Source organism: Pipistrellus hanaki (genome assembly GCF_964339955.1).
Source record: "Pipistrellus hanaki genome assembly, chromosome: 6".
Lineage (NCBI taxonomy): Eukaryota > Metazoa > Chordata > Mammalia > Chiroptera > Vespertilionidae > Pipistrellus > Pipistrellus hanaki.
Window position 1 is genome coordinate 31,661,329 of NC_140508.1, and position 27,013 is coordinate 31,688,341.

General features: G+C 53.5%; 4 protein-coding genes across 5 annotated transcripts; 1 reads left to right on the plus strand and 3 right to left on the minus strand.

The window, feature by feature from the left end:
- Window positions 1-1,053: 1,053 nt before the first annotated feature.
- TMEM239 (transmembrane protein 239) lies at window positions 1,054-1,560 on the minus strand (the record flags this gene model as incomplete). Its single annotated transcript, XM_084888412.1, has 1 exon — window positions 1,054-1,560. Exon 1 carries the CDS (start codon window positions 1,501-1,503, stop codon window positions 1,054-1,056), a length of 450 nt encoding a protein of 149 aa, XP_084744538.1. The 5' UTR covers window positions 1,504-1,560.
- A 624-nt stretch (window positions 1,561-2,184) lies between these two features.
- Window positions 2,185-2,772, minus strand: LOC311624131 (uncharacterized protein C20orf141; the record flags this gene model as incomplete). The annotated part of the gene is given in 4 exon segments (XM_084886974.1): window positions 2,185-2,422; window positions 2,505-2,662; window positions 2,666-2,757; window positions 2,760-2,772. Coding segments are annotated over 4 exon segments (501 nt in total).
- A 1,799-nt stretch (window positions 2,773-4,571) lies between these two features.
- Window positions 4,572-5,986, minus strand: LOC311624190 (dnaJ homolog subfamily B member 6-like). Its single transcript, XM_084887066.1, has 2 exons — window positions 5,734-5,986; window positions 4,572-5,457 (listed from the first exon to the last, which is right to left on the minus strand). Exons 1-2 carry the CDS (start codon window positions 5,880-5,882, stop codon window positions 4,839-4,841), a joined length of 768 nt encoding a protein of 255 aa, XP_084743192.1. The 5' UTR covers window positions 5,883-5,986; the 3' UTR covers window positions 4,572-4,838.
- An 8,661-nt stretch (window positions 5,987-14,647) lies between these two features.
- On the plus strand, window positions 14,648-22,048 carry CPXM1 (carboxypeptidase X, M14 family member 1). 2 transcript variants are annotated; one of them, XM_084889033.1, is made up of 14 exons: window positions 14,648-14,898; window positions 17,206-17,367; window positions 17,529-17,638; window positions 17,761-17,900; window positions 18,008-18,098; window positions 18,651-18,801; window positions 18,886-18,974; window positions 19,314-19,437; window positions 19,520-19,716; window positions 19,803-19,982; window positions 20,071-20,368; window positions 20,526-20,665; window positions 21,469-21,571; window positions 21,678-22,048. In XM_084889033.1, the coding sequence occupies exons 1-14, from the start codon at window positions 14,694-14,696 to the stop codon at window positions 21,917-21,919; spliced, it is 2,232 nt and encodes a 743-aa protein (XP_084745159.1). In that variant the 5' UTR covers window positions 14,648-14,693; the 3' UTR covers window positions 21,920-22,048. The 2 variants fall into 2 exon arrangements, with proteins under 2 accessions (XP_084745159.1, XP_084745158.1); XM_084889032.1 differs by lacking the exon at window positions 14,648-14,898 and adding an exon at window positions 16,954-17,090.
- Window positions 22,049-27,013: the final 4,965 nt, after the last annotated feature.

The window sequence follows — 27,013 nt, forward strand, 5'->3', positions numbered from 1 at the left end:
ATTTCACAATCAGAAGAGTTCGACATCTGCAGATTTTGAGATTTCATGACACATGACATTTTTACATCTTGTCCACACCCATCCCATCCTCTGTTTACCACTGTGATTCTGCTCACGGCAGAACATTTTCCCCGCAGGCCTAGGGAAGCTTCTTGCTCTTTCTATGGCCGTGGGGCTCCAAAGACCTTTTGAGTCTACAGAATGTTCTCAAGAGTTCAATAGAGTATCTTATTGTTTCCTGGACTTTACAAAGTACTTCATACATCGGTGTTGCTTTTGGCGCACTTAGCACAAGCTCAAAGAGAATTAACTGGCCAAGGCCACATGTGTAGGCGGGTGGAATGGGACTTGTTTGTTATTCCAGAACAGACCTCAGGAGACGTAAAGAGTGGGTACTCTCTGGGAACCTCACTACCCTATTCAGCCCATTTTCCAGACCCAGGGGTGTGGACTGAGGCAGGCTCTAAGGTATCTAGGGAGCAGGGGAATGTCTGGTCAGGGAGGTCTGGGAGGTGAGTTAGTTGGAGTCTCATGGGGCGTGTGGCCAGCCCCCTTCTAGCTAGGCTCCTGCCAGTGGGCCCTTCCTAGAGCAAGTGGAAAAAGAGCGTTGGTGGGAGGCATGGTGAGTCCAGGGGTACCCAGGTGGAAGTTCTCAGTGAGTCTGAAGCTGAGACAGCTGCAAGAAAAAGATGTTGCCAGTTGCTAAGGGGGCCCCAGAGGTGTCACCACACTCACATGGGAGCTCTTAGTGGCTTGGCCAAGCTCTGCCCCTAGCTAAGCCTCCTGCCCTATCCCCTTCTCCTCAAAGCCCCGGGCCCCCGACACCAAGTACCTGCAGCAGCAGCAGCAGCTTGCGGGAGGTGCCCAGGGTCAGGCCAGTCTACCATGCCAGCTCCAGCAGCATCACCCATGCCACCACCTGTGCTAGGGCCTGGACATCTGGGCCGGTTGAAGCAGGAAGGCCCTGGTCTCCCTGCCCTTCCTCCCTCTCCCTCGGGGCCTCGGGCCTCGGGCCAGGGCTAACAGACACAGGCAGCGGGATGGGTTGCCCTTCTATTGGTCCTGCGCGTAGCCTGGGTGAGACATGGAGGTGAGGAGGCCCACGAGGCTCAGCAGCGTGGAGAACAGCAGCAGGAAGGAGGCGGTGAAGAGCAGGGCCGGGAGGGCGCTGAGCACCAGCAGCAGGACGGCCGGCAGCAGATGGCGCCACGCCGCGGCCGCCACGGGCCACAGGGAGCCCAGCAGGTGGGAGCCGGTCGTGAAGAGCGCGTGGCACAGCATCAGCGCCAGCAGCAGGTAGAGGACCCCCTCCAGGTTCCACAGCATGCGCTGCAGCGGCTGCCGCCAGCTGGACGTGGCCCACCACTGGGTCCAGCTCTGAGGCACGTGGCACAGGCACCTGCGCACCCAGTCCTGCCGCGTGACCCAGGCCGTCCAGGGCAGCGCCCGCTGCGGCCCCTCGCCAGCCCCGATGGCATCCGTCTGCACTCGAGGCTGTTGCATCACAGGCGGTGCACCTGGGGAGAGGCTAGGCCAGCTGCAGGAGCAGCCCCCGGAGGTGCCGGGGGTGCAGGGGTCAGGAGGGCACCCGTGTGGGTGGGGTGGGGCTTTGAGCTGGGGTCTGGGTCTCACCTCTGGGCAGAGATCCCCTCCCTAAGTCATGTTGCTTCCTGCGGCGCCCACGATGGCCTGGCAGCCAGAGTTGAGGCCCTCTTTCACTCTCCCTCCCCCTCCCTAGAGGAGCCCCATTGTGACCCGGACTGGGGTGGGGTCCAGCCAAGAAAGGAGCCTCTCTCTGTGGACCCTCTAGGCCAGTGGGGAAGTCTGGGAGCCCACGGATGTAGCTCCTCGTGCTTTCTCGTGGAAAGCCCTCTTGGGTCCCTGCCCCTTCCCCACTGGCTAATCATGAGTCCCACTCTGCTCCCCTGCAAGTTTTTCTCTGGGCCTTCATTCTTTAGAACCCCAGGGGAGGCCAGAACGGCCAGCCCCGACCTGTAGGTTCTGAGATGGCCGTCACATCCTGTCCTGGGCTCGCTGTCGCTTCCTCATCTCACCTTCTACCATTGCCGGAGGTCTGCTGGTGCTCAGGCTGGGGACGTCCGTGTGCCCTCCCACCGGCCCCGCCCCGGACGGACGACAGGAGGCCTGGGGAAGCCGCACGGCCAGTGTATTTCCGGAGGGCAGTCAGGCCCAAGGATAGAGGCAGAGAGCCAGGCCGAGCAGGGCGAGGGGCATGCCTCGGGCTCCCAAGAGCAGCTCCAGGCCCAGGAGCAGGAGAAGCAGAGCCTCCTGGAGGCTGAGTCGTCCTGTGACTGCCACTGTACGCAGGAGCAGCGCCTCCTGCTGTCTTGGGCCCTCGCCGGCCCCTCGGCTTTGGCCCCCTGCGAGGTGTGTGTGCGGTGGCCGGGCAGGGCCCGTGGGCCTGCGGAGAGAGAGGGCAGCAGCCACGATTCGGGAGGCTGACCACCTGCACCTGCCCAACTGCCGGGCTGCTGCCCGTTTACCTGTGGAGCAGGTCGAAGGCCAGGAAGCTGACCAGCAACAGCAGCAGCAGGAGGGCGGGGCCAGCCATGGAAAAGACTGCCCGGATTGTCAACCCCAGCGCTCCCAGCCCGAGGACACTGTCCAGGAGCTGGGCCGGGCTAGGGCCCCAGACAAACACTCATGGACCCATTGAACTACCCAATCCCTCCCCAGCACCCAGGCCCCTGGGAGGAGGGACAGGGATAGGATAAGCAAGGACTTCAGGCCTGGGTAACAGAGCTGGGTCATGGGGGGTGGCGGGGGTAGTGACGGGGGCGTGTGGGAGTGTGGGAGGGGATGGCAGACAGGCACCCAAGGAGGAGCTCAGGGAGTGGGGAATTGGGCATCTTGGGAATCTCCCCCTCCCCACCCACCCACTCACCCGCCCACCCAGGCCTCCTCACCTCCTGCCACTTGGCTCTGCCATTCTGGGACTGGGCCGCTGGGGCATTGTGAGCTCTTGCCAGGCGGGGCTCCGTGGGAGGGAGGGGCCGCTGCTGGTTCTGGCCTCACAAGCAGCCATTGGCTCGGGTGGGGCTCAGCCAGAGGTCAGTTCTTTCTGAGAACGGCTACTCTCCTCTCGCCTCTGCTAATTCCCTGCCCTAGGGCCCACCCATGGGATTGAGTCCCCAAGAGGCATTCTAACCCCTCACTGCATGGGTGGCTGATCAAGGAGAGGGGCTGCTTTCTTTCTCCTGCAGGTGCTCGGAGCTGTGTCCAGGGACACGTCCTTCCATCTTCCTGCCCACTGCTCGCTCCCGAGAGGAGGGTGATGCCTGCGGGCCCTGGCGGGGGATTTTTCAGGACTGCAGCCCTGGAATGGAGAGCCTCTGGCAGGAAGGAACCAGAGGCTTCCCAAGGCTGGGCTCCCCTGTGACCTGCCCTTCTGCCTGGGGAGCAGATGGAAGGCCTACTTCCCTGGTAGCCTACAGGGTCCTATCCGGGGCAAGAGGCAGCGGTCTAAGCATTTAAGTGCTATGTGTGTAGGTGTCCGGGACACTGGGATTCCAGAAATGGCACTGAGGGCTACAACCTAGGAACCCCCAAACCGGAGTTTAGAGTCACTCCCTGAGATTGAAATGAAGGAAAATGGACACGTAATAAAGGGATTGGTCACGTGGGAAAGAAACCCACCCCTATTGATGATGTGTCATTGCACGATGGTTCCAACACATCCCCGTTTGGTGGCCTGAGAGGCAAGAATGGGAATAGGTTGTAATGGAAAGAACTTAATCTTTGTCCACATGGCATACTTTGAATAAGGTGACCAGACGTCCCGATTTTTAACAATTTGTCTCGCGTCCCACGGCGTTTTAAAAAAGCCCTAATTTTTGGAAAGAATGCACGACAAGCTAGGGAATGGCGGAAGAACGGGAAGGGAATATATGGTTTTCGGCGGCCATGGGGCTATTTAGCCAGGATATGAGTTTTATATTAATTTTATGTTAAACTTTTTTTTTTTAATATATCTTATTGATTTTTTACAGAGAAGAGGAGAGAGGAATAGAGAGCTAGAAACGTCGATGAGAGAGAAACATTGACCAGCTGCCTCTTGCACACCGCCTACTGGGAATATGCCCGCAACCAAAGTACATGCCCTTGACCGGAATCGAACCTGGGACCTTTCAGTCCGCAGACCGACGCTCTACCACTGAGCCAAACCGGTTCGGCTATAATGTTAAACTTTATTTTTTATTTTTTTGCACCAAACACATCGCATTTCTTTTCTTTTCTTTTTTTTTTTTTAAGCAAATAACAAAGACCCATTTTATCAGCTTTACTTTTTAAACCTAAGCTTAACATTGCACATTAACAATTGTCAAAACTTACTAAGTTGCCAGCATTCATGCACAACTGGAAAACATCCTCCATTTCTACTAAACCAGAGATATTACCATGGATGCATTAGTACCTTTCCCTACTCAACACGGAAAGACCGAAACTGCTCTGGGGCGCGTCCTGGCAACGTGAGCTTCACAGCAGGCCACCCTGATGGCTCAGCTTAACCACCATGGAGAGCAGGTCCGAGCTGGTGTTAGTGTAAGTCACAGCTGCCCTCGATCACGTTTAATAAAAAGCAAAGTGCATACAGAGATTTACAACAATTGCAAAGACCAAAAAGAAAAGGTCCTATCATGTGGTCCCAACAATAACTCAACAGTCTGACAAACAGGCTCCGATGAGTATAAATACTTTAGATTAGGGACAGTTATACTGAAAGTCGAGTTCGTCTGAAATCTTCAAAAAAAATGTTCCTGTTAGTCCTCAAATGGTGCTTGTCACAGTTAACATCTCTGTTACATGTGTGCGTTGAATTATCTGTTATCCAAGCGTAGCAGCTGCTCCTTGTCATTTATCGTCAAGGACTTTAACTGGCCGTCTTCTTCAACTTCTACTCTTTCTTGACCGCTCTCGACAATCCTCTTTGTAGTGATTTTTCTTCCGTTTAAAATTTTGGTAGAAGTCGATACGGACTTGAAGTTGCCCATGCCGCCACCACCAAATGACCAGGAAGAGCATGCAGTGAGACCCCCATGGCCTATTGACCCGAAGGAAGTAAATCCTGCGTCAACAGATGGAAACCCTCCACGGAAAGCCGGGAACCCCGTGAAGGCGGAGGAGAACGAGGGGGTTCCCCGGTTCCTGCTCCCACGCGGACCCCGCCGGGTTCCAAAGGAGTCATCCAATGGGTCTTCAAAGAAGCCTAATGAAAACGGGTCCCTTCCACCAAAAAATTCCCTGAACACGTCATCTGGGTTCCGGAATGTGCAGCCGAACTCGAACGGGTTGTCGAAGTGACTTCCACCTCCACCTCCATCTCCACCTCCACCTCCACCTCCACCATTGAATCCTCCTTTGCCGCATCTGTCATAGACGTCCCATTTCTTAGCATCGGAGAGCACCTCATACGCCTCAGCTACTTGTTTGAATTTCCTCTCCGCTTCTTCTTCTTCTTCTTCTTCTTCTTCTTCTTCTTCTTCTTCTTCTTCTTCTTCTTCTTCTTCTTCTTTTTTTTTTTAAATATATTTTATTGATTTTTTACAGAGAGGAGGAGAAAGGGATAGAGAGCTAGAAACGTCGATGAGAGAGAAACATCGACCAGCTGCCTCTTGCACACCCCCTACCGGGGATGTGCCCGCAACCAATGTACATTCCCTTGACTGGAATCGAACCTGGGACCTTTCAGTCCGCAGACCGATGCTCTACCACTGAGCCAAACCAGTTTCGGCATCCGCTTCTTCTTTATTCTCAGGATTTTTATCTGGGTGCCACTTCAATGCCAGTTTCCGATAGGCCTTTTCAATGTCCTCAGCGGAGGCCTGTCTCTGCACGCCTAGAACTTCACAGTAATCCACCATGTTTTACAGGCTGTTGGAGCAAGTCCTGCAGACGTGGAGCCGGCGGCGGGGCGGTGGGGCCGCAGCCCGCTCTCTTCGGCTTCTGAGCAGCAGCGCTGGTGACGGCGGCGGCCTTATAATGTTAAACTTTAATAATAACAAATAATTGATGAGAATTGCTTATCAAAGTTTGTATTGTTGATCAGTTGTTAGAATTCGACCACCACTGTTTGGACTTAATGAACAATGGCATTTTTTGGGATTGGCAACGACGAAAACATTTTGTAACTGTCTCTCGGACGATACACATGGTACTGCATGCTAGTAAGCTGGTTAAACAAGTGATGTCTTTACAAATCAGCTATTCAGATAACTTAGGTAAGTAATTTATGTTATTTATTTCATAAATACATAAATTTTCTTGAATTTAGCAGACAGTACTCATATTATTTATATTTTATAGTGGCGGCAAAAAAGTCTAGCGCCGGCCTTGAAAGAAACACATAATTTTTTAACGTGTTATATTTGTAAATTGTACTTACGTTGAAATTTTAAAAAATATATTACAACACTATTTTTGCGTTCTATGAAAATTTTTGTTGCTCCATATAGACCAAATTTTAAATCAAGACCCCCCCCCGCCCCCCCCGCCCCCCCCCCCCTCCCGTTAATGGTGTATGGCTTTACCAATGTTAAAATTTGGTCACCTTAACTTTGAAGGAAAACTGGAGGGAGTGGGAAGGGGAACAGTGGCCATACAGCCCCCAGGAGAGGAGACAAAGAATCAGGCTGCTTATTTGCCTCCAGCGGACCCTGTCCAGAGATTCAAGGGTGGTGAGCTTGACCCCTTCGATGGCGATGAGCTCCACAGTCCATGGAGCCAAGGCCACCAGCCCTTGGGACCATTTGGTGATTGCCTTCGGTCTGGCTCTTCCCCGGGCAATAAAGCAATGCCCACAAAATTTCAAGGGAAAATGATTTTCAACCTAGAAACATGTATTCGTTCATATGATTTCAAGGGTGAAGGCAGAATAAAGACATTTAAAGCCAGACGAGGTCTCAGAAATTTGATTTTGCATACACTTTTCCTTAGAAAGTTACTAAAGAGTGTACTTCAGAAAAACAGGGATTAAGCTAAGAAAGAGGACAGTATGGAATTTTAAGAGATGAGGCTAAGCCCTGGCTGGTGCCGCTCAGTGGTTAGAGTGAGGGGCATGTACCTGGGTTGCAAGTTCATCCCTGGCATGTGTGGGAGGCAACCAATCTATGTGTCTCTCTCACATCAACGTTCCTTTCTCTCTCTCTCTTACTCTCTCCCTCCCTCCTTCCCACCCTCTCTTTCTCTTAAAAAAAAAAAAAAAAAAAAAAAAAAAAAGAAAGAAAGAAAAGAAAAGAAAGAAGGAAAGAAAAGAAAAGCAATGGGAAAAATATCCTTAGGTGAGGATTAACAAAAAAATAAAAATAAATAAATGAGACTAAACACAGAAGAAGAATGATGAGAAAGGCCTGGCATGTCAGCTGTGCTCCAGGTAAAGAAAGCAGCCAGGCCAATGTGGCTCAGTTGGTTGGGCTTCATCCCATGTGCTGACCATTTGATTCCGGTCAAAGGAACAGGCCCAAGTTGTGGGCTCAATCCTCAGGATAGCTGAGAGATGTACTCTCACATCGATGTCTCCCCCTCTCCCTCTCTTCCTCTCTTTCTCTCTCTTTCTTTCTCTCTCTCTCTCAATCAATAAACTATTTAAAAAGGAAGAAAGAAAGCAACCCAGCCTGGAATCAAAAGATAGATGTTCAAAGAGGGATGTTTCCAGAAGAAAACAAAATTATCTGTTTTGAGAAATATTCAAAATAAATGTTCAGTTCTGTTGGAAACATTGGGATTGAATTTACAATTGGTGCCTGGAAAACCAAGCAAATGATAAAGTAATGAATAACCCCAGGGAACACAAAAAGTTGAACCATAACATTTGCATGGTCATAACATAAGCTCTGCATATTGACTCCAGTGATTTGGCTCTTTTGGGAAAACGGAAGGAGGGAAAGTGTATGTTTATGTGTTTGGACGCGTATGGGTGGGAGGAAAGTGAGGTTAATTCTAGAGCAAGAAACCCACAGGTAACATCTAACCATAGAAAAGTCAAGAAATAGCAATCGAAGCATAGAGGTAAATACAAGGAAAAATAACAGAATTTAATGTGGTTGGCTTGGGAATGGAGCATAGAAAAGTCTTCTATTACAAGCCTAACTGTGAGTTACCTCTAAAACGATTATAAATTATTTGATAACAATAATTTTGTTAAACAAAGGTCATACTGTGGAGGTCAGGAGTACAACCTCCCAAGATGAATGAAACCGATTTCCTAACGTTTTGTGGATGTATTCTGGGGGCTTGAGTTACCATTTTCAGTGGCAACGTCGAACTCAGAAAGCTGTGAATCTCGTGCATTTTAAGGGCAGGTGCCCTGCACCTCCAGCTAGTGCTTCTCCGCCTCTAGCAGGCACCTGACTCTCCTGGGGTTGGATCCTGTTCACATGCAAGTTCTGACTCAGGAGGTCTGGGGAGGGATTCTGCATTTTTGAGAGGCTCCTAGGGAGTGCTGATGCTGTTGGTCCTTGGCCACCCTTTGAGGAGCGAGGCTCTCCAAGACCTTGGAGTACAAGAGAGAGAGCTGGGAGGTGGCGGGGAGGGGAGGATGGGCACGTGGGAAAGTGCCTCTTGTGCATCTAGGTGCCACGGGAGTTCCCATCAATGCTCACATGCACCATGGGGTGAGGGGGGGTACCTAGTGGGCAGTGAGCTCTCCTTAGCACCAGGACAGGAGATTAGGAGACACAAGGAGGCAGTAGATTTTGATACTTTTCTATCTGTGCAGCCAAATACATAGCCTTCTTTTATTTTATTTATTTATTCATTCATTTATTTATTTTATTTTTATTTGTGATATAATGTCTTTATTGTTAAGATTATTACAGGTGTTCCTCTCCCCCCCCCATAGCTCCCCTCCTATTTATTTATTTTAAGTATATTTTATTGATTTTTTACAGAGAGGAAGGGAGAGAGATAGAGAGCTAGAAACGTCGATGAGAGAGAAACATCGACCAGCTGCCTCCTGCACACCCCCTACCGGGGATGTGCCCGCAACCAACGTACATGCCCTTGACCGGAATCGAACCTGGGACCTTTCATCCACAGACCGACGCTCTACCACTGAGCCAAACCGGTTTTGGCCTCCTTTCTTTTCTTAATATTGTTTTATTCCATCCATGTATGTGGGAGCAAGGAGATTGTGTCAAGCTGTTTTCTCCATCTTTCATTCACCTGATTAAGGTCAGGGTTCCTAGAACCACATAGTATCTCACTTTATCATCACTGCCCTGGGAAGAAAATATTATCATCCCAATTTTACAGATGAGGAAACTGAGGCTCAAAGAGGTGAAACTACTATTCAAGGATACCCGAACAAGGAAACGGCAGAAACTGGATGTGACGTTAAACCAGTGTGGCTCCAAGTCATTTATCCTCTCCGCTTTCCAGCCACCAGGCCACACTGGCGGCAGGCAATGCTGGCAGGCAATTCTCAGCACATCCCTTGAACCAAGACCCCTTCAGGCAGATGTCCCCACCCTTCTGGCTCCGTTGTGCTTGGAAAGTAGCCTTGCCCTGGTGAGGCTGCGAAAGATTCTCTCCCTGGCTCCTGGGGCTAGAGATCTGGCTGTGCAAGCATTTGTGACGGGAGGAAGGGCACTTAAGCGGAAGGGAACCACCGTTGTTTAAAGATTATTCACCGACTAACCAAAGCTGAGAGGGTTTCTGACAGACCCTGGGGAACTGGAGGATGTGTTGCAAGAAGGAAAACAGGGCTGCACAAATAAGGTGGCCTTGAAGAAGCCCAGATGGGTCCATTATTCAGAAAAGAAAATACATTTTGAGAGCAAACCGAGGACAGCACATGCTTTCACTTGGTTGCTGGGCCGGGACTCTGGCTCACTCTGGGAGTTTGCCTCAGGAATGCTGACCATTTTCTGCTCCCAGAAACGGGCTGAGCTCTATCCACCTTGTTACGGGACTTCAAGCTCCTAAGGGCAGACGCACAGACTGCAGACCCCAAAGCTCCCTTGACCCTGCTGCCCTCCCAGCTGCACAGAGCTATTTCCCCTCGCCCCTATATAATCAGCCAGCTGGCAGAAGGAAGGAGGGAGCAGCTTTTTATTTTCCAGGGTATGAAGCCCGCTGCTCATTCCGTATTGCTGGCAATATGAAATCAGTGCTCCTCAGTGGTTCCTCCCTGTCTCTGCTCATTGGCTCAGTAGTAACAGGCAGCAACGTCCTTGATTTGGGGGGGAGAGGGGGATAAATCCAGTTGTCATGGTAACGTATTAGCTGCTACGTCCAGAACCTGCTTCCAGGTTGGTGGCTTTGCAGCCCCAGAGACCAGTGGCAAGGGCCAAAGCGGAGTAAGTGGGAACACAGCGGAGTGGGAGGGGATGAGGTCACGAAGGGGCATGAGAAGGTGCTGAGGCTCAGAGGGACGTAGAGGGGCCCTAACAGACAAGGCAGAGAGACAAGGGCCACAAAGGGGTAGGAGGGGTAAGAAGGGGTACATGGGACACAAGAGGCATGAATATCCTGCAAACCCCAGCAGCTAAGGGTACGGTGGGGAGTGGCCAACATGCCCTGTCCTGCCAGTCCCTTTGTGGGGGCAGGTGTCCCGGTTCATGGCCTGCCATCCCCTGTCCCACAAAGCCTGGCACTGTTGGGAAGAGTCAACTTCTCTTATGCTCTTCTTCTTATTTTTATTGATTTTTAGAGAATAAGGAAGAGGGATAGAGAGATAGAAACATTGAGAGAGGGAGTCATTGATTGGCTGCCTCTTGCACACCCTCCACCGGGCATGTGCCCTGACGGGAATTAAACCAGTGACCTCTTGGTTCCTGGGTCGATGCTCAACCACTGAGTCACACCAGCCAGACCCTCCAACTCTCCTTGTTTCTCTCTAACCTTGAATATATTATACAAATACTTTTTGATCACTGACTAGGAACCAGGCACTTTTCTAGACCCTGAACTGCAGTGAACATTTGGGTGCAAAAGGCTTTCTTGACCCTAGCCAGTATGGCTCAGTGGATAGAGTATCTGCCTGCAGACTAAAGGGTCCCAGGTTCGATTCCAGTCAAGGGCATGTACCTTGGTTGCAGGCTCAATCCCTTGCCCTGGTCAGGGCGTTTGTGGGAGGCAACCAATCGATGTCTCTCTCACACTGATGTTCCTCTCTCTGTCTCTCTCTCTCTCTCCTTCCCACTCTCTCTAAAAATCAATCAAAAAAATCCTTGAGTGAGGATTAAAAAAAAAAAAAAAAAAAAGGCTTTCTTGGAGGGTTGCTTACCTCCTGCTGCAGGTTAGGAGAGTTTTGACAGTGAACATATAACAAATTATTATTTTAAATATATTTTATTGATTTTTGTACAGAGAGGAAGGGAGACAGATAGAGAGTTAGAAACATCAATGAGAGAGAGTCATTGATCAGCTGCCTCTTGCACACCCCCCCACTGGGGATATGCCCGCAACCAAGGCACATGCCCTTGACTGGAATCGAACCCGGGGCCCTTCAGTCCCCACGCCAACACTCTATCCACTGAGCCAAACCGGTCCCGGCAACATATAACAAATTAAACAAGATAATCTCAGTCATGTGGAGTGCCTTGAAGACAACACAATAAAAGAGGGTGAGAGCATAGAGTGTGGGTGTAGAGGAGGGAGCTTATTCCATCAGAATGGACAGGGAAGGCCCTAGGAGGCAGGTGACACTGAAGGCAATCTGAATGATGAGGATGCAAATCTGAGTAAGGAGGTGAGAGAACGCGAAGACCCGTGGCTGGATGGGCTGGTGCATTGGAGGAACAGCTCGAAAGCCTGTGTGTTTGGTGGGGTGTGAGCCAGGGGGGTGAGCGTGGGGAGGGGAGGTGGGAAAGGTGTGGGTGCAGAACCTTGTCATGAAGGGCCTTGCCCGGGAGCCCAGGAGGGACTTAAGTCAGGAGGAACTTGACAGGATTTGGTTGCTGTATGGTGACCACCTTGGAGGGGGTGAGTGCCAGAGACAGGAAAATGGACAGATTGGGCTTTGTTCAGACCTGCTTCTCACTCTACAGGTGCCTGTCCCGGCCTTCCATCCCCCACCCCCACTCCCACCAAGCCTTGGCCTGTAGAACCTTCCTTCTGCCTTTGACCCCTGTCCTTCCGCCTTTGACCCTGTCCTTCTGTTTCTGACCTGGTTGCACGTCAGGGAGCATTGGCTTTGTGCACCTACCTTCCTTGAGTTTTTCTAAGTGCCGCCCTGGCGTCTGGGATCTTGGCAGTGCCGCCGGACAGAGCACTCCAAGGTGGGTCCTGTCCAGGTTACTCCTTTCGGGCTGGGGTAGGTGGTTAGTCAGACACACGCTCAGAGCTCAGAGCTCAGAGCGAGGCTGAAGGGCCAGGCACAGGTCACCAGGGCGGACGCCCTGAGGGCCTAGCAAAGGATAATTGTAGTGTGGGTCCTTGTCATCAGGGTGACTTTGTCTCCTTACAGATAACATCTAGGCTTCAGTTGTATTTCAGCTTCAGACCCAGAAAAGGAGCAAAGCCAGAAAATCTAGGCCATACCAGAAGATTCCTGCCCACCTCAGAACCAGCTGCATTGAATAAGGAATGACCCCCTGCCCAGACAGCCAATCAATCAGTGGAGACCCGGACCCTGAAAGGACACACTTGGGAAGCAGATCTTCCCCTGGGACCTCCCCTCCAATCCCCAACCTTAAAACCCTTAGGACTGCCGAAACCGGTTTGGCTCAGTGGATAGAGCGTCGGCCCTGCGGACTGAAAGGTCCCAGGTTCGATTCCGGTCAAGGGCATGTACCTTGGTTGCGGGCACATCCCCAGTAGGGAGTGTGCAAGAGGCAGCTGATTGATGTTTCTCTCTCATCGATGTTTCTAACTCTCTATCCCTCTCCCTTCCTCTCTGTAAAAAATCCATTAAAAAAAAACACAAAAAACAAAAAAACCTCTTAGAGATGATCATTAAAAAATCCCAAACAAACAAACCCTTAGGTCTGAGGACCCAGTGCGTGTTCCGCTCCTCACCCCTCCAGGCCACGCCCCTTTGCCCTCCTCACTTCTTAGCCCCAAGAACTTATTTCCTAAGCCCATTTCTTCTACGAATTACTTCTCCTACCTCTGTGATTTTCCAAATAAGCGTTCTCTCACAGTTTGAGTCTTGGCTCTGAATTCTTTCCTAGCCAGAACTCAAGTACCGAGTTTGCTGAACCCAAGTCAGGTTGGACCCCACAAGTCTAGCACCTGGTGATGTTCGGCCGTCCACCCAGCGCGCCTACCCGCGCGGGTGGGGTGGGCCGGCCGCCTGGGGACTCCAGGGCTCCCGTGTGTGAAGGAGACTGGGCTGGTGGTATCCGCCCTCAGTCCCAGGAGTGCAGGACGGCGTTTCCCTCCAGAGATCCTGCAGACAGAGCCACCAGATCGGCCCTGAGACGCTGCTGCCTTCGGGGACTCCGATGGCTCATCTAGATAGTGGCCCTGCCGAGAACTATTTGCTCAGGGCGCTTCGTCCTCTGTTAGATGCCCGGCCGCCACCTCCGGGCTCCCCTGCCCCGCGGGGAGGACGGTCCCTCTCTGCGGGCTCCTTACCAAAGCAAAGCCTCGGCCCGAGGCGCACCGCGGCTGCATTTCCTTCCTTCTGGGAAGGCGACCCTGGGATGGGAGAGTCCATAGGGTCTTCGAGGGGGTTGGGGGGTGGGGGGGATGAACAGGGTCCTGCGCTCTGGAATCCAAGGATTGGCGTATTCCCGCGGCCGGAGACCCGAGGCTGCGGGCCGGGGGAGGAGAACGGAGGCTGCGGGCCGCGGGCTGCGAGGAAGGGGCGCGGGCAGGCGCCCAGCAAGCCGGGCCCCATCCATCGCGGGCCCGGCCCCGCGGGTATCGGCTCGGGCTCCTCTCCCAGGATTATGTAACCCCAGAACGTGGCAGCAGCCGGGCGAGCACGGGAGGCAGCGAAGGGAGGGAAGGGCGGGCGGGGAGGCGGGGTCAGGGTAGGGGGTGGGGGGTGGGGGGTTGGTGGTGCCGGGAGGCGCCGCCTCCGGCTGGGCCCCTCAGGCTGTCCATCTGGAGGATTCCTAGAGGGCCAGCCCTCCTCCATCCCATCCCCCACCCCGACTCAGTCTCAGTTTCCCCTCACGCTTCCCTGGGTCCCCTCGCCCTGGCCAGCGGCCCCTGGCTCTAGACCGGTTCCCCTCTTGGGCTGCAGTTTCCTCCTCCTCCTCCGGAGCTGTGCGGTCGTGGCCGAGGCGGCGGCCGCCGTGCGCCTCGGTTGGCCAGTTTGGAGAAGGAGGTCGGAGTGACGGGCCACGTGCAGAGCATCGGGCATGGCGCGTGGCCCTGAGTCGGTGCCCACTGCGGGGCAGGAGCCTCGAGGTTGCCCAGGGGCTTTGCAGACGGCGCGGGCAGCGCCCGAGGGAGGCCGCATGGGCGGGCACGGTCTGCGAGTGCCGAGGCGTCCAGCTGCCCGTCGGGGGTCCGCCCCGCACGCTCCGCCCCGCACGATCCGCTCCGCCCTCCCTCCCTCCCTCCCTCCCTCCCTCCCTCCCTCCCTCCCTCTTCCTCTCCCCCTCCTCCTCTCGGGGTCCCGGGCCAGCCAGCGGGCGGTGGGCGGACCCTCCGGAGGCCCCGGGGGCGTTGGCGGCGGCAGGAAGGGGCGGGGGGCTCCGGAGCCGCGGGCAGGGAAGGACCAGCCCACCGGCCGCCGACAGCCGCGGTCCGGAGCCTCCGCGCCTCTGGCCTCCGCCATGTGGGGTCTCCTGCTCACCTTGGCCACCGTCGCGCCTGCCGTCCGCCAGGGTCAGGGGGCGCCCGGCGCCCCCGAGCTGGGCCTCGGGCCACCCAGGACCACCGCGGCCCCGGTCTCCCCCTCCGCCCTGCCCGGCAGCCCGGCACCGCCGCCCGCGGGGAAGAAGAACGGCGGCTCCCCCGCGGGGCCCGCCTCTCCCACAGGTCGGTGCCCCCACCCCCCACCCCCTCCTCCGTGTGACGACCCTTCCCCAGCACACACACACACTCACACACACACTCACACACTCACAGACACACACACACACCAACACACACACACACTCACACACACTCACACACTCACAGACACACACAGACACACTCACACACACACTCACACACACACACACACACACACCAACACACACACACACACACACTCACAGACACACTCACAGACACACACTCACACACACAGACACACTCACACACACACTCACAGACACACACAGACACACACACACACTCACACACACTCACACACACAGACACACACAGACACACTCACACACACACTCACACACACACACACACACACCAACACACTCACACACACACTCACAGACACACACAGACACACACACACACACACACTCACACACACACACACTTTCCGACCCGTGCAGGAGGTGCTGACTCAGCAGCCCCAGTTCCCGGCCAGACCCAGTCAGCAGTCCCGGGACAGGAGCCAGTGGGATGCTGCCTCTTGCAGCCCCAGACCTTCCCCCTCACAGATAAGGACACGGAGACCAGAGTCAGGAGGAGGGGAGAAAGCAGCGCAGACAAAGGCGCTGACACGGAAAGGGTCAGAGCAAGACTGTGTGTGTGCCGGAGAGGGTTGGGGGGCAGGAGCTGGAAGGAAGGAACAAGAGACGGAGAGGGAGAGGGCGAGAACTCCGCTGAGGCTGTCCGGAGGAACGCGGCATTGTCCCGGCAGGGGCAGAGGCAGAGGCAGAGGCAGGCTGCCTGACTTCCAAATGTGGGAGCACATCGTGGAAACTGGTTTGGCTCAGTGGATAGAGCGTCGGTCTGTGGACTGAAAGGTCCCAGGTTCGATTCCGGTCAAGGGCATGTGGTCAAGGGCATGTACGTTGGTTGCGGGCACATCCCTGGTAGGGGGTGTGCAGGCAGCTGGTCGATGTTTCTCATCGACATTTCTGGCTCTCTACCCCTCTCCCTTCCTCTTTGTGGAAAATCAATAAAATAAAAAATGTGGGAGCACAGAGGGGTAAAAGTAAGGGGATGGCAGTCAAGGAGGGCTTCTCGGAGGAGGCATGTAGCGTTGGGTCCTTGCTCACAAAGAGCGGGCATCTCTGAATCGGGATTTGCTGAAGGGGAGGGCAGCCAAGAAGGACATCGCCTGTGCAGAGGCACAGGGCACCGGACACGAAAATGCAGTGTGTCCTGGAGGTGCCTGTGGAGCTTGCATGCGTGGGGCGCTGGTGGCGCCTGCCCCGGAAGGCCCTGTGCTGAAGGGCGAGCAGACACAGCCCAGCCCTGGGGGGCCTGAGCACCCGGCAGGCATGGCGCTGAGGACAGACTATCGCAGCCCAGAGGGCAGATGCCACGATGGAGGTGGCGCAAGGGCTTTTGGAGACGGAGTCTGGAGCTAAGGAGGGCCCCTCCAAGGGCATCTGAGATGTGAAGGAAGGATGGGAAGTAGGCAATCAAATCAGAGGTGGTGCGGAAACCGGTTTGGCTCAGTGGGTAGAACCTCGGGACTGAAGGGTCCCGGGTTTGATTCCGGTCAAGGGCATGTACCTTGGTTGCGGGCACATCTCCAACAGGGGGTGTGCAAGAGGCAGCCAAAACCGGTTTGGCTCAGTGGATAGAGTGTCAGCCTGCGGACTGAAAGGTCCCAGGTTCGATTCCGGTCAGGGGCATGTACCTTGGTTGCGGGCACATCCCCAGTAGGGGGTGTGCAAGAGGCAGCTGATCGATGATTCTCTCTCATCGATGTTTCTAACTCTCTATCCCTCTCTCTTGCTCTCTGTAAAAAAAAAAAAATCAATAAAAAAATATATATTAAAAAAAAGAGGCAGCTGGTTGATGATTCTCATCGATGTTTCTAACTATCCCTCTTTCTTCCTCTCTGTAAAAAGTCAATAAAATATATATAAAAGAGGTGGTGGTGGGTGGTGTGCTGGGGAGGGGACAGCCAGTGCAAGTGGTAAAGAGCCACACTCAGCTCTCTGGAGTGGCCAAAGAGCTCCGGGTGTAATCCTCCGTTGGAGGGGGTGAGAGGAGGCCGGCCAAGCATGTAGTCACGTCGGGAAGGAGAAGGAGCCAAGGAAGCGGCTGGAGAGGCAGGTTGTGATCAGACCGTGCCGGCCTGTACGTCCATGCTCAGCTCCGTAGGTGCTTGTGGTGGAACCTGCTGTGGCACGCAGGCCTTCTTGGGATGCAGACCTCTCCGTCTGGAACTTCATGCCATTCTTCCTTCCCGGTGCTGTTCTCCTCGGTCCCCAGGGACCTCACAACAGCGTGTCCGTGTCCGAGTCATCAAGAAGAAGAAGGTCATTGTGAAGAGACGGAAGAAGTTAACTAGCCCCGGCCCCCTGGTGACCGCCAGGCCCCCGGTGACCACTAGCCCTGCAGGGACCATGGATCTTCCTGAGGCGCAGGAACCAGGTACTGCCCCTCCGGGGGCCCTGCCCAGCTCTGCAGCCCCTGGGGCACAGAGGCACGCCTATGTAACTCTGCCTCACCAACATAGGCGTGCCCCTCGCTGGGCCAGCTTAGACTCAGCTTCTCTCTCTTGTCCTGAGCCACTGCTCTGCCCCTGCCCCCAGGCTGTCCACCCTTGGGCTTGGAGTCCCTTCGAGTGTCAGATAACCAGCTTGAGGCATCCAGCAGCCAGTCTGTGGGCCTTGGACCACACCGAGGGCGGCTCAATATCCAGGTCAGCCCCTTGCTCAGTACAAGGCAACCCCGTGAACCTCCTTTCCTGCCCTCCCCTCCCCTTCCATTCTGGTCCCCCGTACCCGCCCCCCTCGGTGTGATCGCCATGTCCTATGCCCACAGTCAGGCCTAGAGGACGGGGACCTGTACGACGGGGCCTGGTGTGCCGAGGAGCAGGATGCTGAGCCGTGGCTGCAGGTGGATGCCAGGCACCCTGTCCGCTTCTCAGGCATCATCACCCAGGGCAGGAACTCCATCTGGAGGTGAGGTGGGCTGCCCCCAGGCCGGGAACTCACGGGCAGACCCAGGAGGGCTGGCTGGGTGGGAGTCCTGGGGGCCACCGATGATCTCTCCCCACCCCTCCTGCCAGGTACGACTGGGTCACCTCCTACAAGGTCCAGTTCAGCAACGACAGCCGGACCTGGTGGGGGAGCAGGAACCGCAGCAGCGGGATGGATGCGGTGCGCGGTGCCATGCGGCGTGGGCCCTCTGTGCTGCGAGTTGGGCACCCGGCCCATTGGAGGGTGCTGGGCTGGGCTGGCCTGGGGACAAGGAACAATTCCCACTTGGGCATTCAGGAAAAGGGGTGACAGCAAGCAGGCAATCTCAGGAGCCAGGCTGCTTTGGAACATGCCCGTATTTCCTCCCCCCACCCCAATACTTCTTCCATGGGGCGGGGGGGGGTGCCACTTCATGCCAGGGCTTCTTCCTGCTGGAACAGCCCTTGTGGCGATGGCTCTCGCCTCCCCATCTCATGGACCCTTGTATACATCGGGCTGTTGTGTGGGGTCCTGGCTGGTTTTAGGTTTGGCTGCTTCCCGAGTCCTGTGGCCATATTTGCCTAATGAGCTGAGAGCCAGCCAGAAGGCATGGCTGCCTGGGGCTGCCCTTTGGCAGGATGCCAAGCGCACATTTCTACCCGAGTCCACCAGGGTGGGTTTGATGGGGAGTTCGGGTCCCGGGCCGGGTTGCTGGGGTTCGAGCAGCCCCACCGAAGTACTCGACACTCCCAGGTGTTTCCTGCCAATTCGGACCAGGAGTCGCCGGTGCTGAACCTCCTGCCGGAGCCCCAGGTGGCCCGCTTTATCCGCCTGCTGCCCCGGAGCTGGCTCCAGGGCGGTGCGTCCTGCCTCCGGGCTGAGATCCTGGCCTGCCCGGTGCCAGGTGGGCCGTCGCACAGGGGCTGGGTGGGCAGGATGCGTCCTTCGCTGCGAACTTCCCTTTAAGCATGAACTTGGCCTTCACCAGATCCCAGTGAGCCATTCCCTGGGACCCCTGCACTGGCATCCTCCGACCCTCTGGATTTCCGGCATCACGATTACAAGGCCATGAGGAAGGTCAGACTTAACGCCGGTGACCGAGAGGGAGGAGCTGCCTGCCTCCGGCCCCCGTAACCTGCTGTGACTACCCTCATGTCCCCTCCCCCACCCTCGCTGCCTCACCTTTCTTTCCGTTGACTCCTACACTCTGCTCCATTTTCCCCTGTTATGGCGCTTTCCTCCCAGTCTGAGCCTCGGCTCACTTCTGCTGCTCCCGCCTGTCCTGGGCCACGGTGTCCCCATGTGTGTGGGCCGCCTCTGGCTTTTTAAAAGTTCTTCCATGGCCACGTGGGGTCTGACCCCTGGGTCTCACATATCCCCCTCTGCTCCGCCTCCTCCTCCCCACCCCCCGCCCAGCTGATGAAGCAGGTGAACGAGCAATGCCCCAACATCACCCGCGTCTACAGCATCGGGAAGAGCTACCAGGGCCTGAAGCTGTATGTGATGGAGATGTCGGACCATCCCGGGGAGCACGAGCTGGGTACTGGCAGGGGGGGTGGTGGGAGAGGCAGGCACCGGTAGGCGCTGGGCCCGAGCCAGCCGTGAGCCCTGCGCGTTCCCAGGGGAGCCCGAGGTGCGCTACGTGGCCGGCATGCACGGGAACGAGGCCCTGGGGCGGGAGCTGCTCCTGCTCCTGATGCAGTTCCTGTGCCGCGAGTTCCTGCGAGGGAACCCGCGGGTGACCCGGCTGCTCACGGAGACGCGCATCCACCTGCTGCCCTCCATGAACCCTGACGGCTACGAGACTGCCTTCCGCCGGGTGAGCCGCCTGGGCCCAGGGCCTCGCGACTCCCTCTCCCCGGGTGCTTGGAGCCTGCGTGGCTGACCGAGCCCCCACTCCTGCAGGGTTCGGAGCTGGTGGGCTGGGCAGAGGGCCGCTGGACCCAGCAGGGCATCGACCTTAACCATAATTTTGCTGACCTCAACACACCGCTGTGGGAAGCAGAGGACGACGGGTTGACGCCCGACACTGTCCCCAACCACCACCTGCCCATGCCCGCGTATTACACCCTGCCCAATGCCACTGTGAGTGTCCTGGGGGCAGTGGAGGAGGGCCACCCCCCTGGGGACCCTTGTCTCTGACTCCCACCCGTCCTGACCTGCCCCTGTCCAGGTGGCTCCTGAGACTCGGGCCGTGATCGAGTGGATGGAGCGGATCCCCTTCGTGCTGAGTGCCAACCTCCACGGGGGCGAGCTGGTGGTGTCCTACCCATTCGACATGACCCGGACCCCGTGGGCCGCCCGCGAGCTCACACCCACCCCGGACGATCCCGTGTTTCGCTGGCTCAGCACCGTCTATGCCGGCACTAACTGGGCCATGCAGGACCCAGATCGCCGACCGTGCCACAACCAGGACTTCTCCTTACATGGCAACATCATCAACGGGGCTGACTGGCACACGGTCCCTGGGAGTATGTGCCCGAGGGTGAACTTACCCCTGCCCCCATATCCCTGCCCCGGTCAGAATCTGCTGTCTGTCACGTCCCACGGGGGAGTGTCGCTCGGAGGAGGGAACCAGGAGGGCAGGCTCCCTGCCGCCGTGGGCTCCAGTGTCTGTGGTTCCCCTAGGCATGAATGACTTCAGCTACCTCCACACCAACTGCTTTGAGGTCACGGTGGAACTGTCCTGCGACAAGTTCCCTCACGAGAACGAGCTGCCCCAGGAGTGGGAGAACAACAAGGAGGCCCTCCTCACCTACCTGGAGCAGGTGGGCCCCGCATCCCCGCCCCCTGCCGGCCCGCCACCCCCGACTGACCTGCCCCCATCCAAGGTCCCACCGCCCGCGTTCTGAGTCACAAGATGCCGCGGGTCCTCACGTTGGCGCGGAGGGCTATTGGACAGGAAGCACGGCGGCGTCAGGCATGTTTGCCTGGGGGGGTAGAGCCCGCAGCAGACTGAGCTGTGGTCCACAGAGTGCCCCGAGCCGCTCTCAGAAATGACTCACCTTGGGCAAGTGCAGGAAGTGCCGCGGCGGCGTAGACGCTTCAGATTCCGCAGGCACTCGCGTCCCTTGCAATGACTCCGAGGGTTCCAAACCGACAAGTTCATGGCCAGGGTCACTGAATGTGGGGAAGCCCTGTGATGCTCCTTCCTACCAGGGAGTGATAGTTCTCCCAGTCCTGGTGTAATTTTTAAATTATTTTTTTTTAAACATATTTTATTGATTTTTTTTCACAGAGAGGGAGAGGAATAGAGAGCTAGACACATCGATGAGAGAGAATCATCGACCAGCTGCCTCCTGCACACCCCCTACTGGGGATGTGCCCACAACCAAGGTACATGCCCTTGACCGGAATCGAACCCGGGACCTTTCAGTCTGCAGGCTGACGCTCTATCCACTGAGCCAAACCGGTTTTGGCAGTCCTGGTGTGATTTATCAAAAGGAGATACTTCTATCAGAGCCTGTCACATACTAGCTTTATCAAGTTTGCAAGGAAACAGCCAGAAAATGCACTGAAGGTCACGGTCTTGTGCAGGAGGGAAAGGGTCTGATGAGCTTTCCCCACACAGGTGCGCATGGGCATTGCGGGATTTGTGCGGGACAAGGACACGGAGCTGGGGATCGCCGATGCTGTCATCGCCGTGGACGGGATTAACCACGATGTGACGACGGGTGTGTGTGGCGGGGAGGGGGTGGTGGAGGTGTTGTGGGGAGGGCTTTAGGCTGCGCCAGAGGCTGAGGATCACTGAACCCGGATCTTGCTTTTCCCTCCTCGCAGCGTGGGGCGGAGATTACTGGCGCCTGCTGACCCCGGGGGACTATATGGTGACGGCCAGCGCTGAAGGCTACCACTCCGTGACCCGGAGCTGCAGGGTCACCTTTGAAGAGGGCCCTGTCCCCTGCAATTTCCACCTGACCAAGACCCCCAAACAGAGACTGCGAGAGCTGCTGGCAGCCGGGGCGAAGGTGCCCCCAGACCTCCGGAGGCGCCTGGAGAGGCTGAGGAGGCGGAAGGATTAACACTCCGGTCCGCTGCAGAGCCCTGGGCAGGCTGGCCCTGTCCGGAACTGAAGGAGGGGGACAGAGAGTGGGGAGGGAGGGACAAAGTGGGGCAAGGTGCTAGGGCTCATTAAAGCCACTTGGCCCCTCAGCCACTCTTTCTGTGAACTCTGTGTCCCAGATCCTCTGCCTGGGCCAGGCCTCAGTTCTCTGTCTTACCCCATCCCACACCTGCAAACTCTCATCAGTTGATTTCTGGGAAAATAGCGTGAAAAAAGGACCCCACCTGGGTTCTTTTTAAAAAACATATATTTTATTGATTTTTCACAGAAAGGAAGGGAGAGGGACAGAGAGCTAGAAACATCAATGAGAGAGAAACATCAACCAGCTGCCTCCTGCACAACTCCTACTGTGGATGTGCCCGCAACAAAGATACATGCCCTTGACTGGAATTGAACCTGGGAGCCTTCAGTCCCCAGGCCAATGCTCTATCCACTGAGCCAAACCGGTTAGGGCTGGGTTCCTTTTTTGAAGCTTAGGGTTTGGCAGAGCAACTCATCAACCCATCAACTTCTGCAGCTGGTGTCACACAGAGCTGTTGAATATTCTGGAAGCACCTGCTCAGTGCCAAGTATGCAAGCAGTCCAGGATAAACGGTCCCCCCAACCCCCAGACTGGGGCTCCCCGTCAAGGATGGGACAGTTCAGTACAGTGTGAGGGGTGCCAAGCGAGAGGCTGGTAGCTGTGGGAGCACAGATGGGAATCACATAAACGTGAAAAAAGCGCTGCAGATCCATGGGGACTCAAGCAGGCAAGGTTGCAATAAAGGTTATGGTCCTGCCGAAACCAGTTTGGCCCAGTGGATAGAGCATTGGCCTACGGACTGAAAGGTCCCGGGTTTGATTCCGGTCAAGGGCATGTACCTTGGTTGCGGGCACATCCCCAGTAGGGGGTGTGCAAGAGGCAGCTAATAGATGATTCTCTCTCATCGATGTTTCTAACTCTATCCCTCTCTCTTTCTCTCTGTAAAATATCAATAATATATATATATATATTAAAGGTGATAGTCCTAGGGGTGTAGACAGAAGGTAGGCCAAGTGTGGAGATATGGACAGGCACACCTCTAAGAAGGACACGACCAAAGACAGAGCATTTGGATCTCTGTCACCAGCCATTTTTGGGAAGTGGTGGTACACGTGGTAGGATTTGATTAATTTCAGACTGAGGGGGAAGTTGTGTGTCAGCCTGTGTTTGGCCAGGAAAACAGCCCACTCTAGGTGTTAGAAGCAGAGGGAAATGTAGTGCTGGAAATTGGATATCAAGGTGTTGGAAGCATTGGGGCGGGGGGTGGGGGGGAGGGAAGGGAGAGGGGAGGAAGGGAAGGGGAAGGGGATTTTCCCTAGAATCCAGGAAGCTGAGGACACACATGCTCTGGCACCTAGAAGCCTGTGTTTGCTGATGTTGGTGCTCTGACCCACAATGACCTGGGGCCACCTGTGATCACTGGGCTCAGCTGCCATGGCTACAGCTACACACAGAGTAAGTTCTTCCTCCTTCTTTCTCATCTTCAACCTCGGAAGTCCATTGGCAACTGTAACTGTGACCGAGCTTACAAGGGGGCCCCCAAAATGTATTTTCCAGGCATCCTGCACCCCTGCCATTTCGAGGCGAGCAAATACTACCCTGTTTCCTCAAAAATAAGACAGTGTCTTATATTAATTTTTGTTCCCAAAGATGCGCTAGATCTTATTTTCAGGGGATGTTTTATTTTTCCATGCGCTAGGTCTTATTTTTGGAGGATGTCTTATTTTTGGGGAAACACAGGTAACAGGTAACGTGGTGCGAAGACAGCCATGCGGCCTTTTGTTATGTAAGCTCTGCCCAGGGCTGGGCTGTTGTACTGTTTCTGTCTCTTGAGGTCTCTCTGTCTCTGCCTCTCATATTTTCAATCTGAGATCACCGCAGGGCTACAGTGCCACCTCTCCCTCTCCCTGTTCCTCCCCCCACCCCACCCCCATCCCCACCTCCAACTCCTATACAGCATCAACTAAAAAAAAAAAATTGTTATTATTCATCATAGTTTAATATACATAATGAAAATACACATAAGTGCACAGCTTATTGGCAGAGTGGATTAAAAGGCACGGCCTGACTGTATATTGCAGTAAGCTCACTTCAAATGTAAACGTCTAAAGCCATCTGAAAGGAAGAGAAGGAAAAAAGATGCGTCAATCAGAGGAAAGCAGGGGTGATTATCTTACTATCGGATAAAGTTGACTTCAGGACAAAGACAATCACCAGAGACGGAGAGGGATGTCGTTATATAATAACTGAACACGCCCAGGACCGTCCCTTGGGTAGCGTGGAATCAGCTGGTTCAGCACAACTGACACGGCATGCGAACTCCCCCAGCCGAGGTTCACTTCGGATTTTCCCCGTTTCTAGCAGGACAAGTCCCTGGCCTGAAACCTCCCTCAGTTGCCGAGCTGCCAAGGGGTTCCCAGGTCCCTCCTACTCCCTCATAAACATGTGCGGTTAATGGGAATGGGGCCCTCCTCCTGGAGCTCCTGTAACAGTGAGATCAGCCCTGTCTGGCTAAGCAACCCACCCTTTGGGTAAAGGGACTTTGGGGCAATATATGCGTTTTCCCAACACTTTGCCTGAGAGTTTCCCTCAGATACAACTCCGAACAAGTGTGTCCATACCAGGTGTCATGAGAGGTGTTTGCTTTTACTGTCCACTTCACATACAGATACGATGAAGAACACTTCAGCATAATCTAGTAAAACCGAAGGCACATGAAGCTCTTTGGCCCCTTGAGTGTGGCTCTTCCACAAAATACCACGGCCTGGGCGAGTCTATTTTGAAGAACCTAGAAGAAGTTTAAGTTTAAAAAATGCGGCTCTCAAAAGAAATTTCAATCGTTATACTGTTGATATTTGGCTCTGTGGACTAATGAGTTTGCCAACTACTAAGCTAGGGCTAAAATCCAGTTTTTGATGTACATTTCAGGGAGTCACATGTATAGATTCATAGGTGCAGACATGAATTCCCTTGTGCTGTTCCTTTGTATTCGGATTCCCCTCCCATTCCAACTCTAGGCAAACACGAATCACTTGTCTGTTCCTATATGTTTGCATTAATTCAATGTACTCTTAGCAAGATAAACTCAAAGAAATCTATATCTAGACGTAGAATTAAATTGTCAAAAGCCGAAGACAGAGAGAACCCCGACAGCAAGTGAAGTGACAAGTCATATACAAGAGACAAAGCAGAGTCCTTTTGTCCACTAGAAAAATTGGGTAGTTTGCTTTTTTATTTTTGAGTTTTGAGAGTTGGATAGATGTCCTTTGTCTGATATGTGATTTGCAAATACTTTCTCCCAATCAGGGGCTTGTCTTTTTATTCCCTTGCTTAAATAGTGTTCTTTGCAGAGCAGAAGTTTTAAATTTTTATAAAGTTCAGTTTGTTATTTTTTATTTTGAGATATTTTTGTGTCCTATTTGAGAAATCTTTGATTAACCATGAGTCACTGTACAGGGGGTGCTCTTCCTCATTCTTTCCGCACACAGATTTTAGTAAGTGACAATTTGACATTAATTTGTGAGCCTGTGACCCTAACCGGTTCAGCTCAATGGATAGAGCATCGGCCTGCAGACTGAGGGGTCCAAGGTTTGATTGGGATCCCTCCACTGGCTTCTTAGAACTATGAAGATTTTTCCTATCTTCTCCTCTGAGAATTTTACATATTACATTTAGATTTATAATCCCTTTTGAATTAGTGTTTATATATGTGAGATGTAAGTCAAGGTTTCTTGTTTTTGCATACGAAGGCCCAATTTTCCCAACACCTTCTATTGAAAAACTGTTCTTTATCCATTGGAATGCCATTCCTGTGGGTTTATTTCTGGAATTTATAGTTTGTTGCATTGGTATGTATCTATCCTTTCACCAATACCATGACTGTAGCTTTATGACACATCGTAAAGTTGGCTAGTATACGTGCAAAAGAATGAAATTGGACCCTTATACGAAAATTAGCTCAAAAACAGGTGAGGCCAGCCAGTGTGGCTCAGTTGGTTGAGCGTCATCCCATGCACCAAAAGGTCACTAGTTTGATTCCCGGTCAGGGCACATCCCTGAGTTGCAGGCTTGATCCCCAGTATATGGCCTGCAGGAGGCAGCCGATCCATGGTTCTGTCTCACTGATGTTTCTCTCTCTTCCTCTCCCTTCCTTTCTCTCTCTAAACAAACAAACAAACAAACAAAAACAAAAGAAATCACTGAAAACATATTTTTTAAATAGTCAAAACTTAAGGGGATCCCTGTTTTCTTCTACGAATTTTTTAGTTTTTGATAACTTCATGGATATAACCTCAAAAGCACAAGTAACAACAACAACAAAAAAGATACATTAGACTTTATCAAAATTAAAAACTTTTGTGCATCACAGAATACATAAGAGTGAAAATACTACAGGAGAGTGTAAAGGGAATCCACAGAATGAGAGAAAATATTTATAAAAATTTAACTATTTAAAGTATATAAAAAATCTACAACTCAACAACAACAAAACAAACCAATTCAAAAATGGGCAAAAGACTTGAACACATTTCTTCAAAGAAGATATACAAATGGCCAGTAAGTACACAGGAAGATGCTCAACATCATTAGTCATTTGCAAAAAGCACATCAAAACCACAATGAGTTAGCATTTCACATCCGTTAGGATGGCTATTATCAATAAAATGGAAAATAAGTGTTGGCAATAAAGTGGAGAAATTGGAACCCTTGCATGTTGCTAGTGAGAATGTAAAATGTTACATGTGCCGTTGAAAAGATTTTAGTGATTCTTCAAAAAGTTAGATATAGAATTAACAAATGACCCAGCAATTTCACCCCTAGGTATATACACTAAAAATTGTAAGCAGGAATTCAAACAGATACTTGTATACCAGTGTTCATAGAAGTATTATTCACAATAGCCAAATTTATATTTAATGCAATACTGGAAGCCCCAGCAAGTCAATAAGGCAGGAAAAAGAAATAAAAGGCTTAATATTGTAAAGGAATAAATAAAACAAACTATCCCTATTCACAGACGACATAATCATC

Excerpts from the sequence above, each read along its gene's own strand:
- LOC311624190 (XM_084887066.1), bottom strand. The coding sequence starts at position 5,882 with ATGGTGGATTACTGTGAAGTTCTAGGCGTGCAGAGACAGGCCTCCGCT. Across the intron at positions 5,458-5,733 it reads GCCGAAACTGGTTTGGCTCA|GAAATTCAAACAAGTAGCTG; the intron begins GTGGTAGAGCAT and ends AGAAGCGGAGAG.
- CPXM1 (XM_084889033.1), top strand. The coding sequence starts at position 14,694 with ATGTGGGGTCTCCTGCTCACCTTGGCCACCGTCGCGCCTGCCGTCCGC. Across the intron at positions 18,975-19,313 it reads ATTACAAGGCCATGAGGAAG|CTGATGAAGCAGGTGAACGA; the intron begins GTCAGACTTAAC and ends CCCCCCGCCCAG. Across the intron at positions 19,438-19,519 it reads TCCCGGGGAGCACGAGCTGG|GGGAGCCCGAGGTGCGCTAC; the intron begins GTACTGGCAGGG and ends GCGCGTTCCCAG.